We start from the raw sequence: 16,009 nt of genomic DNA on the forward strand, positions 1-16,009 counted from the left end.
CAAAATCCAACAATAGATGATCGTCACTGGGGAAAGAGGGGTGTGTGTGTGAAAGGGGAGATGCATTTGCCTAAGAGGGAAGGTTTCTATGCAGCAGAGACAAATGACTGATGTTGGCTCTTGTAATCCTGCAAGCTTAGCCTGTTGTAAACCATATGTGGATGATTACTGTGAATCCAGAGCCATGCAGAAACTGAGCGATTCCTTCTGCTACCTCTGCTGATTCCAAGCTTGGTACAAAGGGCAGAAAAAGAGGCTTGGCAAAAATAGCAGCCCAAACTCCCTCTTAAACCTTTGCAGTGGATCCTTCTGCCTTACAGAGAAAAAGCTACAGTAGAGTTATGAACAGGATGAAAGAAAATCAATGCTTCAAATTCATTGGGCCTGAATTTGAAACAAGTGTGTAAACATGCTAGGTCACACAGGTAACCCTTTATTGATTTTTCCCTTTTTTTCCCCCTTTTCTTTTTACCTAGTGGCTAATAACTACTCTAAGTACAAAGAAATGAGGAAACGTGTCATTCTCTGCTTGCCGAACACCTGCACAAAAGTTGGCAACAACCTTGCTCATAGCTACCTGATAGAGGATTTGTCCTTTGGTGCAATAGCTAATGGTTCTTCTGTATTCCAGAAGGAACACAGTAATACTTAGTCACTGGTGTGAGAAACCAGTGCATGTGGCCACAAAGTCATGATTATCCTGACTTTACCCCCGGCCATCATGCCTGACTCACTCTTTCAAAACATTATGATAAATGAAATATGTTTCATGGGACTATTTATCCACAGACCTCCAACCATTTAGTAAAAATGAGTCAACTGTCTTATTTTTTTTGAAGGAGCCCTACTTTGAAGGCCCTTTGAAGGAGCCTTTTTTATACTGCACAGAAAGGGAAGATGGCACACAAATAAGAGTCCTATGGGCTTCAGTTAGCTAGAGATAGAGCTAGAAGCACAGATTCCAAGTTCCCTGCTCAGATCACACACATGCATTCAGACAAGTAACTGTGTATAATAACATATACTATTATGAAACGTATACTTCTGCTACTTTTCAAAGCATAAACAATGAATTATGAAATTCCTGGACATCAGGGCTAGCTGTCAGGGATTGTTGGTGTATATGCTGTGAACACATGGTGTGAATGTAGATGTATTTGGGGCACAGTTATTGGCATGCACTAGCTGCTCTGGGTTGCTCCCACCTAACAAGCCAGGTGAACCGAACAGCCACAAACCTGAACAAACAGCTGCTTCTATCATGCATCACATGTAGAGGAATGCAAAAATCTATGTATTTTAGAATTAATTTGATATAAAAAAATCTTTTTGAAGAGTGCTTTCATAAAATTGGGGCTTTGGGAAACAGAGAAAATGCATTATGCTGCGGGACAAAAGTATTTTGGATAAAAGCTTTATGGTTTATAAAACTGTTGTTAATAAAATTCACAGTTTGCCTGGACGCTCACATAGCCTCTCTGGCAAAAGCAAGTCACGTACATCCTACATGGATTCTGCTACCTGTGATCTACAAAGGGAGGTGACACAGGAAGTGGAGTGGCTCCAGCTGAGAAGCTGCTGCAGCTCAGTAGTGCAGAACACAACAGTGCTGTTACAAGACAATGCACGTTTCCTTTTTTGCAGAAACAAGCCATGGCATTTACACACTGCTTTTCCTTTGACCACTGGCAGAACAACAGAGATGAAATGATTGAGAAGATCTTAGGAAGCTCCACTGGGATTGTATGGCAAAAGCAATACAAGTATGCAATTGTGTCAGCAAATTAAGTCTCTGGGTAGGAGATAACAAAACCCCTGCTAGACAGTTCTGTCTTTCTGCTCATGTTAAGAGGGAGAGGGGGGGAAATCAAAACAATTACTTCAACAGAAAGTTCACTATAAACTACAAAACGAGAATTAAAATGGACTTCATATGTATGAAACTATTAGTGTCAATTCACAAGTTTAGGATTCTGTGGATCCAAACAAAATAGTTTTGTATAGCCGATAAGTGGCAGTAAACAGAGCACTTTGTAACACTTTAAAGGCATCATTAGTCATGATTGGAGGGCCTTGTCATTGGTAAGCATTGATTCATTAAATAAAAAAACCCAAGTCCATTAACTTTAAAACTAAACTAAAAGAAACAGAAAAGGGGCATATCCAAAAAGGAGCATTTCACAATCCATTTCTTTGCTGTTTTTTTGTTGTGTTATGATAATCAGGATGAATGTTGGACCTTGCAAGCAGACATCATCTGAAGGTTCCCAAGTTTCTAATTAAAAATACGTAACTCAGCTCTCTAATTATGTAAGGCAGGTTTGAATCGGCCACTCTTCTTGCTCCGTTTGTAACGTGTTCGCTATCAGACAGGCTACTTATGGATAACTTCAAACAATAAAAGGTGGGTGGCTCCATCTTGAAATAAGCAGCATTTCTTTCTTCCCCTTCTATGTCAACTTTGATCAATTGTGATTAATTTAGCTAGTCATGCCAATCATCTCAATAAAAATGGATTCAAAACACCCCTGATTTTGCTGTCCACTAGTTCAGAATATGACCTACTAATGCAAACTGTAAGGAGTTAACCCATTAGAAAACCATGGGGTTAGTCTTAAAATGTGTCCTGTGCTGTTCACTTCACTTACCCTGGAGACCATTCACTCATCTAAAAATACTTCTAAAATATCCTTCACCAGAGACTGCAGCTGCAAGTTTGCAAGTTCACACATTTTTTTTAAAGTTTGTGTGTCCTGTAACTTGACAAAACAAAGTAAAATACATAAAAACCCCAAGTTCCAACAAGACAGGCAAAATCAGAGGCAATGAGAAAATTAAAAAGGGCTTGCCAAACCAGGATTTTCTTCTTACCAGCTGCTTCGTGAGTTAACATCAGACTTTTTTTCTGTTCCTCTGCCACAGTATCCAGTATTGAATGGGGGAGCAGTAGAGCAGTGGAACGGGTCAGACAGCAACACCTTTACAGTACATAAGCATGGGTAACCTTGACGAAAAACTGAAAGGGCAGGACAAGCAAAAAGTTCAAATGAAAGTCAAAGTACAGGTTCCAAATTCAGACCCCCCCCGCCCTACAGCTGGTGGCAGATGAAGGGTTCTTGGAAGAGATTGGAGGCGGGAGGGGGTGTGAAATAGAATCAGAAGTAGAAAATAAATAGGTGGAGACATCCCTTTCACATGACTTCACTCTGATTCTTATAGGAAGGAAATGATTTTGCTTTACACTGAGTAACCCTGCCCAATTGGCAGGTCTGTATGCATTACTGAGCTGGCATGTGTCAAATCAGCAAAGAGCAACAAAAGGGCTTTTCTGTAAGGAGGAGGAAGTCTATGATCCCGAAGGAAATATGTCACCAGTTTTAAAAAGCACCTTATATTTTAGAGGAGCTCCAGTGAATTAGCTTACTCAAGTGCAATGGTGCATTTGGCTGAAGCTTTGACACCAAGGTAAAAGCAGCCACAGTACACTAATGGTAACAGCTGCTCTGGTTATTCTCTTAAACATCCTCTTGTTTTACCAGTACTAAACAAATGTGCAAACACAGCTTGAAAGGATGCAGTGGTTGAAAGTGGGCCAAAATTTTACAAGGCTAGCAGATCACAGAGACACCAATAAGAGCATCCTCCTGTCTTACTTGCAAAGGGGATACAGACATGGCAACAGCACTGGGTGGCAACTATTTGACACAGCTGTGTGGGGGATTGTTTAAAAAAAAAAAAGGCAGCTGACAAATTTTGCAAAGATTTATTTATTTATATTTCTAAAACTGGAATGGCCTGCTTCTGGGTCTTTCTCATTCTACTATAGCAAGCCCAATATTTATTTAACACGTGACAATAGGCTGGTAGTTGCATTAGTAGCTTTCCTATTGTTGGTTCAATTCCCTTGAGATTATATTCCCATCATGCCTTTTTTTCCAGAAATGCATATCATTATGGCATGCTGCAAAAATTACTTGTTACTTTGCCTCAAAGGCAAATAGAATATCCTCTCTAACTATGCTCAGTCTCAGGTCTGTGTAGTATTTATTTTGCAATTTAAAGAAGTCATCATTTTAAAGGTCTTACTGATTTAGATTTAGGTGTAGGGAGGGGTAGGAAGCATGTAAGTGCCATGTCTGGTCTTTCTAAAGCCCCGTCTCTAGAACTTCCTAAATGCAAATCTGTTTTGCAAATAAATTCCATCAACATGAACACAGAATATCATACACAGAACTAATTATCAGCAGAGCTACGGGTTTTCTGTTTTCTGCAGAAAAAAGAAAAAAAGCACAGATTATCCCTTTTAACTGAGAAAACCATCAATTTTCTCTTTTAACTGAGAAACATGTGGATTTTCCACTGTTGCCAAGAGCTCTCTGCAGTCTGGCCAAGTTCCAGCTGGCAAAGGACTGGGTGGAGCAGGAGGAGGGCAGTCAGGCAGGGGGGCAGCATGTGCATGTACAATGCTCACACATGCACATGGCCACCAGGCAGCTTGGTGAGTAGCTCCTGCAGGTAAGCCTGGTGGTGGTGGTGGCGGGGATTGAGGGCCCTATGGGGGGGGACACTGTGAGTTGGGCAGTGCTGGGGCTGCTGCCAAGCTTGTGTGGGGCATGGCCTGGGGTTGAAACGTGTGGCCACAGGGTCCCAGTGGAGAGGACGGGGTTGTGGGAGCTCGTTTGGAGGACTGTGGGGAGGGGTGGGGGTGGCTTGCTGCTGCTGAGCTCACTTCTGGGGGGGACATGGGGGAACATGACCCCCAGATCTGTGCATGGGCCAGGGGTGGGCTGCCCGCTGCAGGCTCGGGGCTTCCTGACCTGCTGTCTTCTCTCTGGGGCCTCTGTGGCCCAGTGGGCAGAACCCGGCACAGCAGGGCAAAGCGGAGCCACTGCAAGCCCCACGCCACCCTGGTGAAGCACCCCCCTGCCAGCCTGGCAGCAGCAGGGGCAACAGCATGGAGTTGTGCTTCCCACTGCTGCTGTGTGGCTGTGGGGAGGGGGGGACGCCTCGCCATGGTGGTGCAGAGCTCCCAGTAGCGGCAATGAGCTTCCTTGCTTGGCCCTGCTCTGCTGGGTCCTGCCCACTGGGCCGTAGAGGCCCTGGGGGGATGGAAGCAGGGCAGGGAGCCTAAGCCCGCAGCAGGCAGCGCCCCCACATTCCTTCCATGGGCTCCACTCCTGCCATTACACCCGTGGGGGAGGGGGAGCTGGGCTCCAGGCTCTGCTCTGCTGCAGCAGCTGCCACCTCCTCCAGGTAGCAGCCAGGGCTTGGGTACTGCTTGTGGGGCAGAGGGCTGCAGACCCAGGTCCCTAGCCCCATATCCCTGGCAGCTGGAGGGGTGGGGGGCTGTGGATGGGGAGTCACGGGCCTAGACCTGTGTCCTGGTGAGTGATGGGGGGAGAGGGGGAGCTCTGATTGTCTGTGCTAAAAAATCCAAAATCAAATACCAAAGAAAAACCAGGATCCCTGGTTATCAGGAATTGCTCTCAATAATTTTTTTTCCACTGTACATGTAGATAAATAAAGCATTGGCTTAATGATGAAGTGTAAAGGGAGCCATATTGCAAGCTTCTTGGTAAAGGAACTTCTTGATGCCTCTGCTGGAAGTTACCTGGGTGAGGACTGAGAAAAGAACTGCAGTATGTGGCCTCCCATGCAGAAGAGTCACAGGAATTCAGCCTTAGATACACAGAGCAATTTCAGCTAGGGTGCTCAAAAAACAGGAACTTAAACCTATCCTAAAAAAATCTGTATTTGGAGAAAATCTGGGCACTTACTTGGGTGCCTCAAATTGCTTTAGAAGTAAAATCTTAGGGCAGTTTTCACAGTTTCTTTTGCTGCTTAAATGGGCCTCATGTAACATTTAAGCAGTCAAGTTCTAAAAAGCGACTCAGAGCTGACCCTACAATGCCAGACAAGAAGCTCATGTCTCCAGCTTCACTAAGGGTCTCCACTGTGAACTGGCAAGTTTCACAGTTGTCTACAACACAGTGCTTGGGGCAGGTAGTGCACGGAATAGTGGGCAACTTCCATCTAGGCTCTATTGCAATGCACATTATTGCTGGGAAGCACCTTATCCAAGTCCTCAGTCACATCATAGCTAGTAAGCAGAAAAGTCCATGCATCTCCCTAACAGCAAATGCAGCTTGGTGGTACCCACATTCTACCCCATCTTGCCTCAGGCAGTGGAGAGCTAGGGTCTTGGTTCATATACACTAAGAGAGTGTGAGCCTAAGTCTCTCCTGCTTCCCCAAAGGGTGAGTTAGCTTAGTCTCTGCAGCTGATGGTGGTTAAGTGAGGGCATTTTCCAAATTTCTGTTGGAACCAGGTCATTGGGTAGCCAAGGATGTAAAAATAGTAGGGCCAGAAAGACAGCAAGCACCAGACATCACAGGGAGGGCCAGAACCGAGGAAACTTCCCTCTCCCTCTCTCTTTTCAAGGTAACATCCTCTTCACCAAGCTACAGAGGCAAACTCCCTCTCGCTGGCCCTGTTTTATTTTCATAGCTTTTAAGTTAGATAGTTATTGGTATGAAAACAGAAGCAACCCTGGCAGGGGGACTGAAAGTACAGAAACCCCAAACTTCTCTTTCCAAGGGAATGCTGTAACCACCTAATTACAGGGGTGAACCCCCTCCTCTTACAGATGTTCTTTTTGCTCCTATGCCTCTTGGATTCTTGATTGCCCAGTGCACCAGCTTCAAGAGGACAGGGCATCCAGACAGATTAGCCTGGTGATTAGGGCACTGTCAGGAAGTGGGAGGCATGGGTTAGAATGCCTTTGGGCCAAGAAGAATCAAGGACCCCTGGTCTCTGACATTTTGGTGCTATTACCACTAGGCCAGACAGTGGTTGCCATCTGTGTACAAGAATTGATGGTGTGGGGGTTGGATGTTGAGGTTCATAGTGACCTTCAGGCTGTGGTCAGGTAGGTGTCCTCCTTCTGAGTTGTCTGGGTCTCAAGATGACAGTAATCATCCTTCCTTTGCAGCCCTGGGTCAGATCCCTAGGTTTCAAAGGTCAGACAACTCAGTGATCAGCATTTCCTGTTGGATATGTGCAAGCACTGTTTTGACCAGGAGATCTGAATAAGCCTTGAGAGGCACTTAGGTTGGTTGCCTCATTCACCAAATAGGAAGCTAAGCCCTTAACCCCATTGTTTTGAATCACCTTCCCTGGGCAAGGCCCCCCAGCCTGAAGTATTACAATACCGAAAAGTGTATGTATCTATGAGATCAGCTTGGGTCTGACACACAAAAAAATCTCAGTCATTGTGTCCCAGGGCCCTAAGGTTAACTGCTGTTGCTGCTTAGTGTTTTCTGGGGATAGAGGATTACATTTCGCAGTCCTTACATTGCAGTGTCACTGCCAGCACACCATGGCATGTATTGGCTAATATACAGGTGCCCAATCACAGGCTGAAAAGGAGTTTGCAACAGCAGTGATTATTGTAAGGGGAAGCCAAGGAAACAACTCTTCCCCATTTATCCATTTACTGGCTCTGAACATTCAATAACTTCCTTGCCAGGGAATGTATTTCCTTCCTACTATACTCCCTCTGTGGTTTGCATTACTATTTGTTATATTTACATATATAAGGCACACCATTTACCTCAATCTGCACTTTGAGGCCTTTGTACAGCTTCCCAACCTTCCCTCCTTTAGGAATTCATGAATACAGAACCGGAAAGCTGCTAGTCACAGAAGGCATGCATTTAACATGCGGTCAATGCACACATTTACTACCTCAGTCTCTCAAGCATTAGAATTACTCTAATGGGTCCAAATATGTAAACTTCTGGAACGCTATAGTCCATCTGTGAAGTTACGGAGCATCAGCTCGGAGACATTGTGTTCTTTCCTAGCAACGTGTGTCTCTCACAAACACATTGCTGTCTTGGGCTAGTATAAGTCTGTAAATTTGTGAACAGATGGATATTCTGTGCCAGGATCTAAATTTAGTAGGAAAAAGTAGTTAGGATACTATATTATTTTTATAAGCATATACGGTTTAGGTAGATCAATATTTCATTACGCTGTTTTGGTTTTAAAAATGACTGCTTATCCATGCCAATTTTACTTTGAGGCACAAAATTAAAAGCAAGTAACTTCCTTCCCTCCCACCCCCTTCTCTAAGGCTTCATTATTCAGGTGCAAGAGACTTTAAAAAGAAAAATCTTGCTACGTTTTAAAATGATGTGTAGCAGATTTTTTTTTTTTCCTGGAGAGAGGGACTTTCTACTCGGGGCAGCTGCTGTTAACATTAACTCTGCTTTATACAGAGGACCAGATTTTGATGCGTTACACAGCTGTATGGTAGTTCATAGAATATGTTGGGATTTGAACTAGTGTAAAAAAAAAACAAACAAACAAGCAAACAAAGTTTATAAACTTTCCCCAAAACAGCATTTCTAGTAATCGGCTACAGAGTTAAAAAAGGATAATAAAACTGCCCTAAACCAGAAACAAGGAATCATTTCTAAAAAGTATAAAGACCCTGAAAAGCAAAGGTTAGTGCTGTGTCATAAGCAAACTATGGTCTATAGTTAGCTCTGAAGAAATGAGTGGAAATTTAGAAGGAAAGAAATTCAGGATAAATGGTGATTTGTACTTCAAGTTATGTATTATACAACACAGATGAACTATAAGAGGGATGAACTAAAACAGCAGCCTACCAAGGCAAAGTTAGAGGCAACAAAGTAGTAAATTTGCAAACATGGACCATTTATTATTCACCAGCAATAAGTGATGTCTGTTAAAACTGACAGTGTTGTAGAACTTGCTGTCAGACAGCAGCAAACAGATACTTTTTACTTGGGGGAGTCAGTTTGTACTTAGGTATTTAGATGCCCCTTTATTAGGCTGTATTTGTGTGCAAGTATTTGCTTAGGGGTTTTCAGCAGTAGTGCAAACTGTCATGGTGAAAAATGAAAGGGCTAGTGATGACAATGGAAAGGTTTTTTGGTAGCTGAGTATCACAAGAGAAAATCTGAAAGAAAAGCCAACAAAAGCAGAATATGGGTAAGTGCATAAGACTTCTAAAATTGACTGTTGCTTTTAGCTCATGTATTTATGGTTCAGTTGTAAATGCTTATCCACCTAAATCAGTGTTCTCCAGCTCCTGAAAATTAACTTCTTCATGAGATTTTTTTTTTTCTTTCATAGTTCAGGAAGGGGGAAGAAGTGGTGCCGATGAGGGAGCATTATCTGTTGTTGTGAATGTGGACAGGTCTCTCTATATAGTCACATCAAGCTGCTATTGCTCAGCTAGAGGGACACATCCAGAGGGGTGTTTGCACCCCACTTCTGTGCCATGCTGTGGCAGAAGCAGCTGGAGACTTTTTTTTAAAATGTCCCTGTAACAGGTAAGAATTTCCTCCCCACTTCACTCCCGTACTCAGTGGCACCTCCCCTCCTGTTCCCCTCTTCCCCGTCTCCTGCTGTCCCTGGTTGAGCTGGGGGCAAGAGCAGGTACAAAACCATTCCTGCCCCACTCCAGCCAGGCTATGCAGGGAGCTGGACTCAGGCGGGGGCAGTGGCAGTATTGGCAATGGGTGGGTTTCTCCTTCCTTCCTTGTCTCTCTGGATGGTATTCCCTGCCAGTCTGGGAGCAAGCTCAGGAGCGAGGGGACAGCAGCAAGGCAAGAATAGCTTTGGAGCTCCTCCTGCTCCTGGATCAGCTGGGGACACCGGCAATGGTGGGAAGGAACATACCACTGAGCAGGGAAGGGAAGAGGACCAGGGAGGCAGAATTCCCCCGATTTGAGGACTTACAAAAGAAATGGGTCTCTTACAGAATGAGTTTGAGCGATAAAGGCTATGACAATGGGATAAGTAGGGAAGGCAACACAAAGTTCAGAAGAGAACTTTTAAGAAGAGCATTTTGTCTCATGCAACACATTCTTTGAATTGATCATTCAATAATGCTGCAGATTTGAGGCATCCCTCAGAAAATGCCAACTCTTACTTTTCTCTCATTTAACTACAGAAAAATACTAGAGCAATTCTTTTGTTGCAAAGAACTCACAGGCTTTCCCTGGGGCCAACTAGTGGTGGCACAAGGCATCTTGCTGCTAGTTGACCCTGGGGAACCAAATGTTCTTGCTTGTGTGGACACAGCATTTGGGTTTATCTCGTGAATTACATTTGAACACCTCACAGTGCTAACGTTGTATGGCACCCCACTGTGCTAGCGGTGCACCAATAGAGATTTTGGGGGCCAATATTGATATGCCTCCTTAAAAATTGGCTATCAGCTGATACTGATCCAGTTTCTGATACACAGCCCTGCAGCTTGAAGAGCTGCATCCAGCTGGTAAGCCTGTTGTGGTGGAAGGAGAAGGGAGAGGGAAGGTGGGGGGGGCAGATCATGGGTGAAAGAATGGGGCTGGGGCTGGGGCAGGAGCTGCCCAGCTGGGGTGGGGTGGGGTGGGGCAGGGCATGGGACAGAGCTGTGGCTCATCTGGGGGGGGGGGGGGGTGAGGGGTGGGGAGGAAGGCAGCTGCCACCACTGCACACATACCCCGGGAGGGCATGGCATGAGGGTGTATATCTCTGAATCTTTATGGGGTGGGGTAGGGTGGGCTGCCGCTGCGGGTTGGGACTGGGGCAGTGCTGGGTTCTTCCCGGCGGGGCTGAGCCGGGCTATGTTTGGGGTAGGCAGCAGCGGCACTAGGACGGGGGCTGCAGCCACCCCAATATTTGCCATAGCTCCCTCATAGCCCCTCCTCCCAGGACTGCCACTGTCTGCCCCAAGTCCAGCCCAGCCCAGCCCAACCCCCCCCACCCCATGTGCCGGGAACAGCCCAGTGCAGCCCCGGCCCCAGCCCACCCTGCCCCATGCAGATCTGGGAGTACATGCTTCCCCCCCCACCATGCCCTCCTGGGGTGCATGCAGCAGCAGGAGCTGACCTGTCCCTCGGGCAAGCTGTGGCTTAGTCCTGTGGGCCCCGCCCCTCCCCTCCCCTCCCCCCCGCCATTCCCCTTCCCTTTCACCACAACTGATTTACCAGCTGAACGCAGCTCTCCAAGCTGCTGGGCTGGGCGCCTCACTGCCTATATGCTGAACTGTGGCTGTGCACATGCATGGGCATTTATTGACCAAATTAAATCAGTCACATCGGCCCGATTTCCAATACAGTCCATTTTCTTTAGATCAGTACCGATGTATCGGTATACCTCTACACGGCACTCCTGAAAAGGTTCTCAAGGCATTCCAGAGCGTCACAACGTCTTGCTCAAGAATCACTGCTCTACATGCTGCAAGAAGCATTCATACTTTCAGCCTCACTGAAGTTCTGACAAGTAATCTGCCAACCAAATGGTTTCCAAAACCCTTAATGGAAGCAAATGATGTGACCCACAGATTTCAGCACCAATTTTAGAAGTTTGACACTTCCATTTCAACTGCCTATGATTCAAACATAAAAAGAATCTGCAGGAACCAACATCTGAAGTGTTGCAGACTTTAAGAGCCCAGAAATCTGAATCTATAAATTCTTGTGCCATGTGGTACTTTTGCATGATATATTCTGTGAACCCTCCTTTGGAAGTAAAATGCTTCAAGAAGTTGAAGAGGAATTGAACTTCAGAATGCCTGAAGTTAAAAGCCTGGAAGGGCTTACTTTTAAGACTACTGTTGTGATAAAGAATTCACAAATGTCCTGACTAATGGTAAGCAGCTGGCTTAAGAACTTGGAATCAAAACTCATTTTTCACAAGAAAAAAAATAAAAATAACCTAGAGTATAAACTAAAAAAATAAAAAAAGTTTGATTACAAAGACCTAGATAAACTTTTCATTATTCCAGAAGATAACATCTAAAAGATTTATTTACAATTTCAGAAGTATCATTAATTGTTCATTTTTTACATATAATTTTCAAATACAAAAGACGCCTTTCAAAGTTTACAACAGCAATCATAGCTTTAAGTGAAGCATTAAAAGATGGACAGACTGGTAAAGATGCAACCTTTGCAGAAATGCACTGGTCTTTACACTGAATTTCAAACTTTTGGCAAGTGGTTGAAAGAAGAAAATTCCCAACACACCCAAAAGCTGCACTGGCAATGCTCTGCCATTTGCAAGCTTTTAGCCTGGTTTCCAAAAAGTATTCATTATTCACTGGATTCTCTTCAGCTTGTTTCAGACAGGTAACACACAGTTTTCCAAGTTGAAGGTGCTCATCCCCATGAGTGTACACGTGCAGGGATGTGTTTCCTGTGGGACAAATAGCACATTTGTGCTGTTGATACTTGTCCCTGGACACACCCCTGCATGCAGCAAAGGGACCCATAAAATAACCAGAATGCAAGTAATAGTAATAATTTTATTTTTTGGAAAAGTTAATTCTGATGCAGCCTTCTTATGCTGTTTGTCTTATTGCATTTCTTCCATTTCTGACAGTTAGGGTACTGGTCTGAGGTATGGGAGACCTGGATTTAAAATTTCAGCTCAACCACAAAACATTCCTGTGTCACCTTGTACAAACAATTTAGGGTCAAATCTTGAAATCAACTTCCAGTTATTTTAGTAAATGGGAGCTAGGTGCCAGCTTTGAGGATCTGTGCTTTGTGCCTAAACTGAAAAATGAGGATAACAGCTTTTTCGTACCTCAGGGATACTGTAAAGATAAGATTTAAAGATTCAAAAGCACTCCAACATTATGGTCTTTGGACCAAATATAAGCAGGTCTTTTACTGAAAGATGTCCAGATTACTGGCCAAAGAAACTCATCAGTTGCTGATGCCCTTAAAATACGAAGCAGGAAGAATACCATTCACTGTCAAATAGCTGAACAGTATGTTGTCAAGACTATTCAAGTACAACATATTGGACTATTTTACTTATCAATTGCTGCAAATTAAGTAAACTGTTTAGCTTTTGTTATGAAACAAATTCTCCTTTCTTATTGTCTAAAGCTGAACAGCTGTGCTGTCTTTGGAGCTAAGTAGAGAGAGGCACACAACCAAAAAAGTCCTCCCAACTTCTTTGCATGGAGAAGCGAACTGAAAGGGGGTGAGAAGTGCTTAGCAAGAGCTGGTGAAATGGGGCTGGTGCACAGACGGAAGGCCATCAGCTCCATCTTAATGGAAGGTGGTGGTTTTGACCTCCTTACCCATAAGATAAGGATCAGCCCCAACAAAAGCATGCCTCTTCTGTCTTCACCTTGTCCCTGTACAGAGCTGTGGTGTAACCACCATTATTTTAGCCCAAACTGCATACAGAAAACTTTGCAAAGAGATGGATTCTAGTCAAAACAATGTTACCGTTTAGCACCTGAGTAATGCATATTCAAGACTGGTAACGGCAACATGTTAGAATAAATTAGAAGCAAAATTTGGATTTGGTTGAGTTCAAAGCACTTTACCTGGCATGCAAAATACTGAATTCTTAATGAATCTACCTGAATGTTGGGGTTTTGCCCATTAATATCAGCTTTTGATAGGTCAGGAAAATTTGGGAGATCCAGAAGGAATGATCTGGGTCCATCTCTCTGTAAGGAAGTGTGTCCATTTTCCTGCCTGAATCGTTGTTTGGGGATTGGGCGGTGTGCTGCCTGGTGGTCAGGATATTCTCTTCTGTCCTCAGGGTTTAGTGTGAAGCTGCTGTCAGAAGCAGATTGATCCTCCACAGTCAGAGTGTTCTGGGGAAAAAGCAATGAAGTACTATTAGTAATAAAGTCCAGCCCTGGCCACACCAACTTCCTCAGCTCCCACATGATGATGATCAGATATACAACATGCATGCAAACGTTTAGAACCTGAAAAGCCTTGCTCAGGCCATCTTTTACAAAATTAAACTGAAACCTGTGCACCTAGCTTCTCTATGTTCCTTTGACAATCCCAGACATCCAGTACCTGTCTAAAAACAAGGATGTGAGTGGTTAGGTACCCACATGTGAAAAAGTGAGCCTTCTCACCTTGTTCTGCAGAAGTAAAGATTAGAAAAATCTGCATCTGGGAAAAAAAACCAGACAGCTGCAGACCCTTATGAGTACACCTGTAAAACTAGGCAAGTTCATCATTACTGTGGAGTGCTTCTGGCATGGATCCAAACCAAAGTGCTGAATGCAAAGTTCATGCTAGAGTTAAATGTAGGTCATGCAGGGTTAAAAGAAAATATTGCAGAGCTGGACAGCTCTTCTTCCTCTACCTCACCAGTTGATTAGCCCTCCTCCCCAAGTTCCCAATCTGAACTTTCCTTCCTTGGGGATCTCATGTTCATGTTTTCCTAACGGTGGGATTAAATTTCACCACGCTTTGGGTCAGCGGTTAATGCTTATGTTATTGCTGAGTGGGCTCTCGGGTTGTGTAGCTTACATTACAGCCAGCTGCCTTCCAACCAGTAGGAGTACTGCCACTGCCTTTGACCTAGCCATGGAGATACAATACACTAAGCATCAAAACATCTCTGCCTCAGGGAACAGGTCCATGGGTTAGGACTAGCCTTGGACCAAAAGAGGGTGGGAGTGAGGGTGAGGAAGAAGACAGAAGTAACTGCAGCTTCTTAAATGGCTTTTGGAAAAAAAAAAAAAAACCAACAAGAAAACAAACAAGCTACAAAGCATGAATTCAACAGAGCTTTTGCTTTCGACTCAGCTCAAAATTTTTAGGCTTGAGGTCTAGGCATGATTGCCTTCGGGAACTTTAATTTTCAGTTCATAAAGAGACAGAAAGCTCAGATGGGGTCAAAGTGAAAGACCTATCTTTTAGAATAAGCACAATTAAAAAGGAACGGCCACATGTGGTTCTGGCTGCAGCGTAGCATGTTTTTGCCAGCATTTCTGGTTAAACACAAGCTTGATCCAGCTCCCCTGACTCAAATTAAGTTTGCATACCTTTTGTTAAGATCCAAGATAATAGAAAATGGTCTGAAACACACTTATTTTAACTCAAGAGATCTAAATTAAAATTTTGAAAAGATTTTACAACATCATCTATACATGGTAGGTTTCAAAACCTTTTTTCCCTTAAAAAACAAACAAACCCCAGCAACACTAAAAACTGTTTTTTCTTTAATCTGGAATGAAGAGAAATCCATTCTGAAACCAGGGTGTAAAAATAACAAAAATAAGAGTAGGTTGAATTAAATGAGTTCACAATATTGGTGCACATCACCTTGTGCTCACAGTGGTTGAATATGGAAGCTCAGGAAGTCTGTTTTATACTCCTGGATTAGAGATGGAAGAATCTAAATTATTATAAAAAAATAAGGCTGGAAGGGACCCCAGGAGGTCATTTAGGTTAACCTCATTAAAAACTGAGCCTAAATATTAGGGCTAAGCTACATAGTGCTGGAGGTTCATATTATGGTTCTTAGTACACCAGGCTACCTTCCGAGTTAATCTAGTTGCCTAGGGCCTGATCTGAAATCCATGCAAGTCAATGGCTAAATGTGTTCAGTGTTTCAAATCAAGCTTCTAGTATTGTATGGTATTTTCTAGTTCCTGATATGGTAGGTAGATCCATGAATGACTGGTGCCTCCTGAATCTGGGGGGGCACCTGCAGAAGCCATCGCTGGCAGCGGCCCTGTCAGGGGGGCACCAGCCCTACCAACAGCATCAGTGTTGGCCATCGGGGGGGTACTGGCCCCGTCAGGGGGGGTATGTGCACGCTAGTGCACCTCTACCAGTCGCCTATGGGTAGATCCTTGGATCATCAGTGCACACTGTTCTTCTTTGGTTCCTGCTAACAGAAATGCTGTTGCTGGGTCGCATTCCTTTCTCCCCCCTGACAGCTGCCATCTTTGGGAGGCAGTCGGCTCTACTAGATGGAGTACTTATCCAAGACTCAGGAGATCTGGGTTCCTGGGTCGGCTGTGGCCTACCCATCGCCACCCGCCCTCCCCCTCCAAGTTACTTCTGTTCTCTGTGTCTCAGTTTCTTCATCTCTAAAACAGAGAAAATGATCTTTTGTTCTTTTGGGGGGCTTTGCAAACTGCAGATGAAGAGTGCAATATTAGGGAGTTAAGTATTAGTATCATCATCCTGCTCATGACTCCACTGCC

The 16,009-nt window shown here is 44.2% G+C and overlaps 1 protein-coding gene across 1 annotated transcript in view; it reads right to left on the bottom strand.

Annotated features, from left to right (window-relative positions):
• Positions 1 to 16,009, bottom strand: part of ISM1 (isthmin 1) — a 50,137-nt gene that overhangs the window by 10,153 nt on the left and 23,975 nt on the right. Inside the window, exon 2 of the mRNA XM_090051301.1 lies at positions 13,406 to 13,645. Within this exon, the coding sequence (XP_089907427.1) occupies positions 13,406 to 13,645 (240 nt within the window). The remainder of the gene's footprint in view (positions 1 to 13,405; positions 13,646 to 16,009) is intronic.

Source organism: Crocodylus siamensis, chromosome 1 (assembly GCF_052110815.1).
Source record: "Crocodylus siamensis isolate JL-2025a chromosome 1, ASM5211081v1, whole genome shotgun sequence".
NCBI classification, from domain to species: Eukaryota; Metazoa; Chordata; order Crocodylia; family Crocodylidae; genus Crocodylus; species Crocodylus siamensis.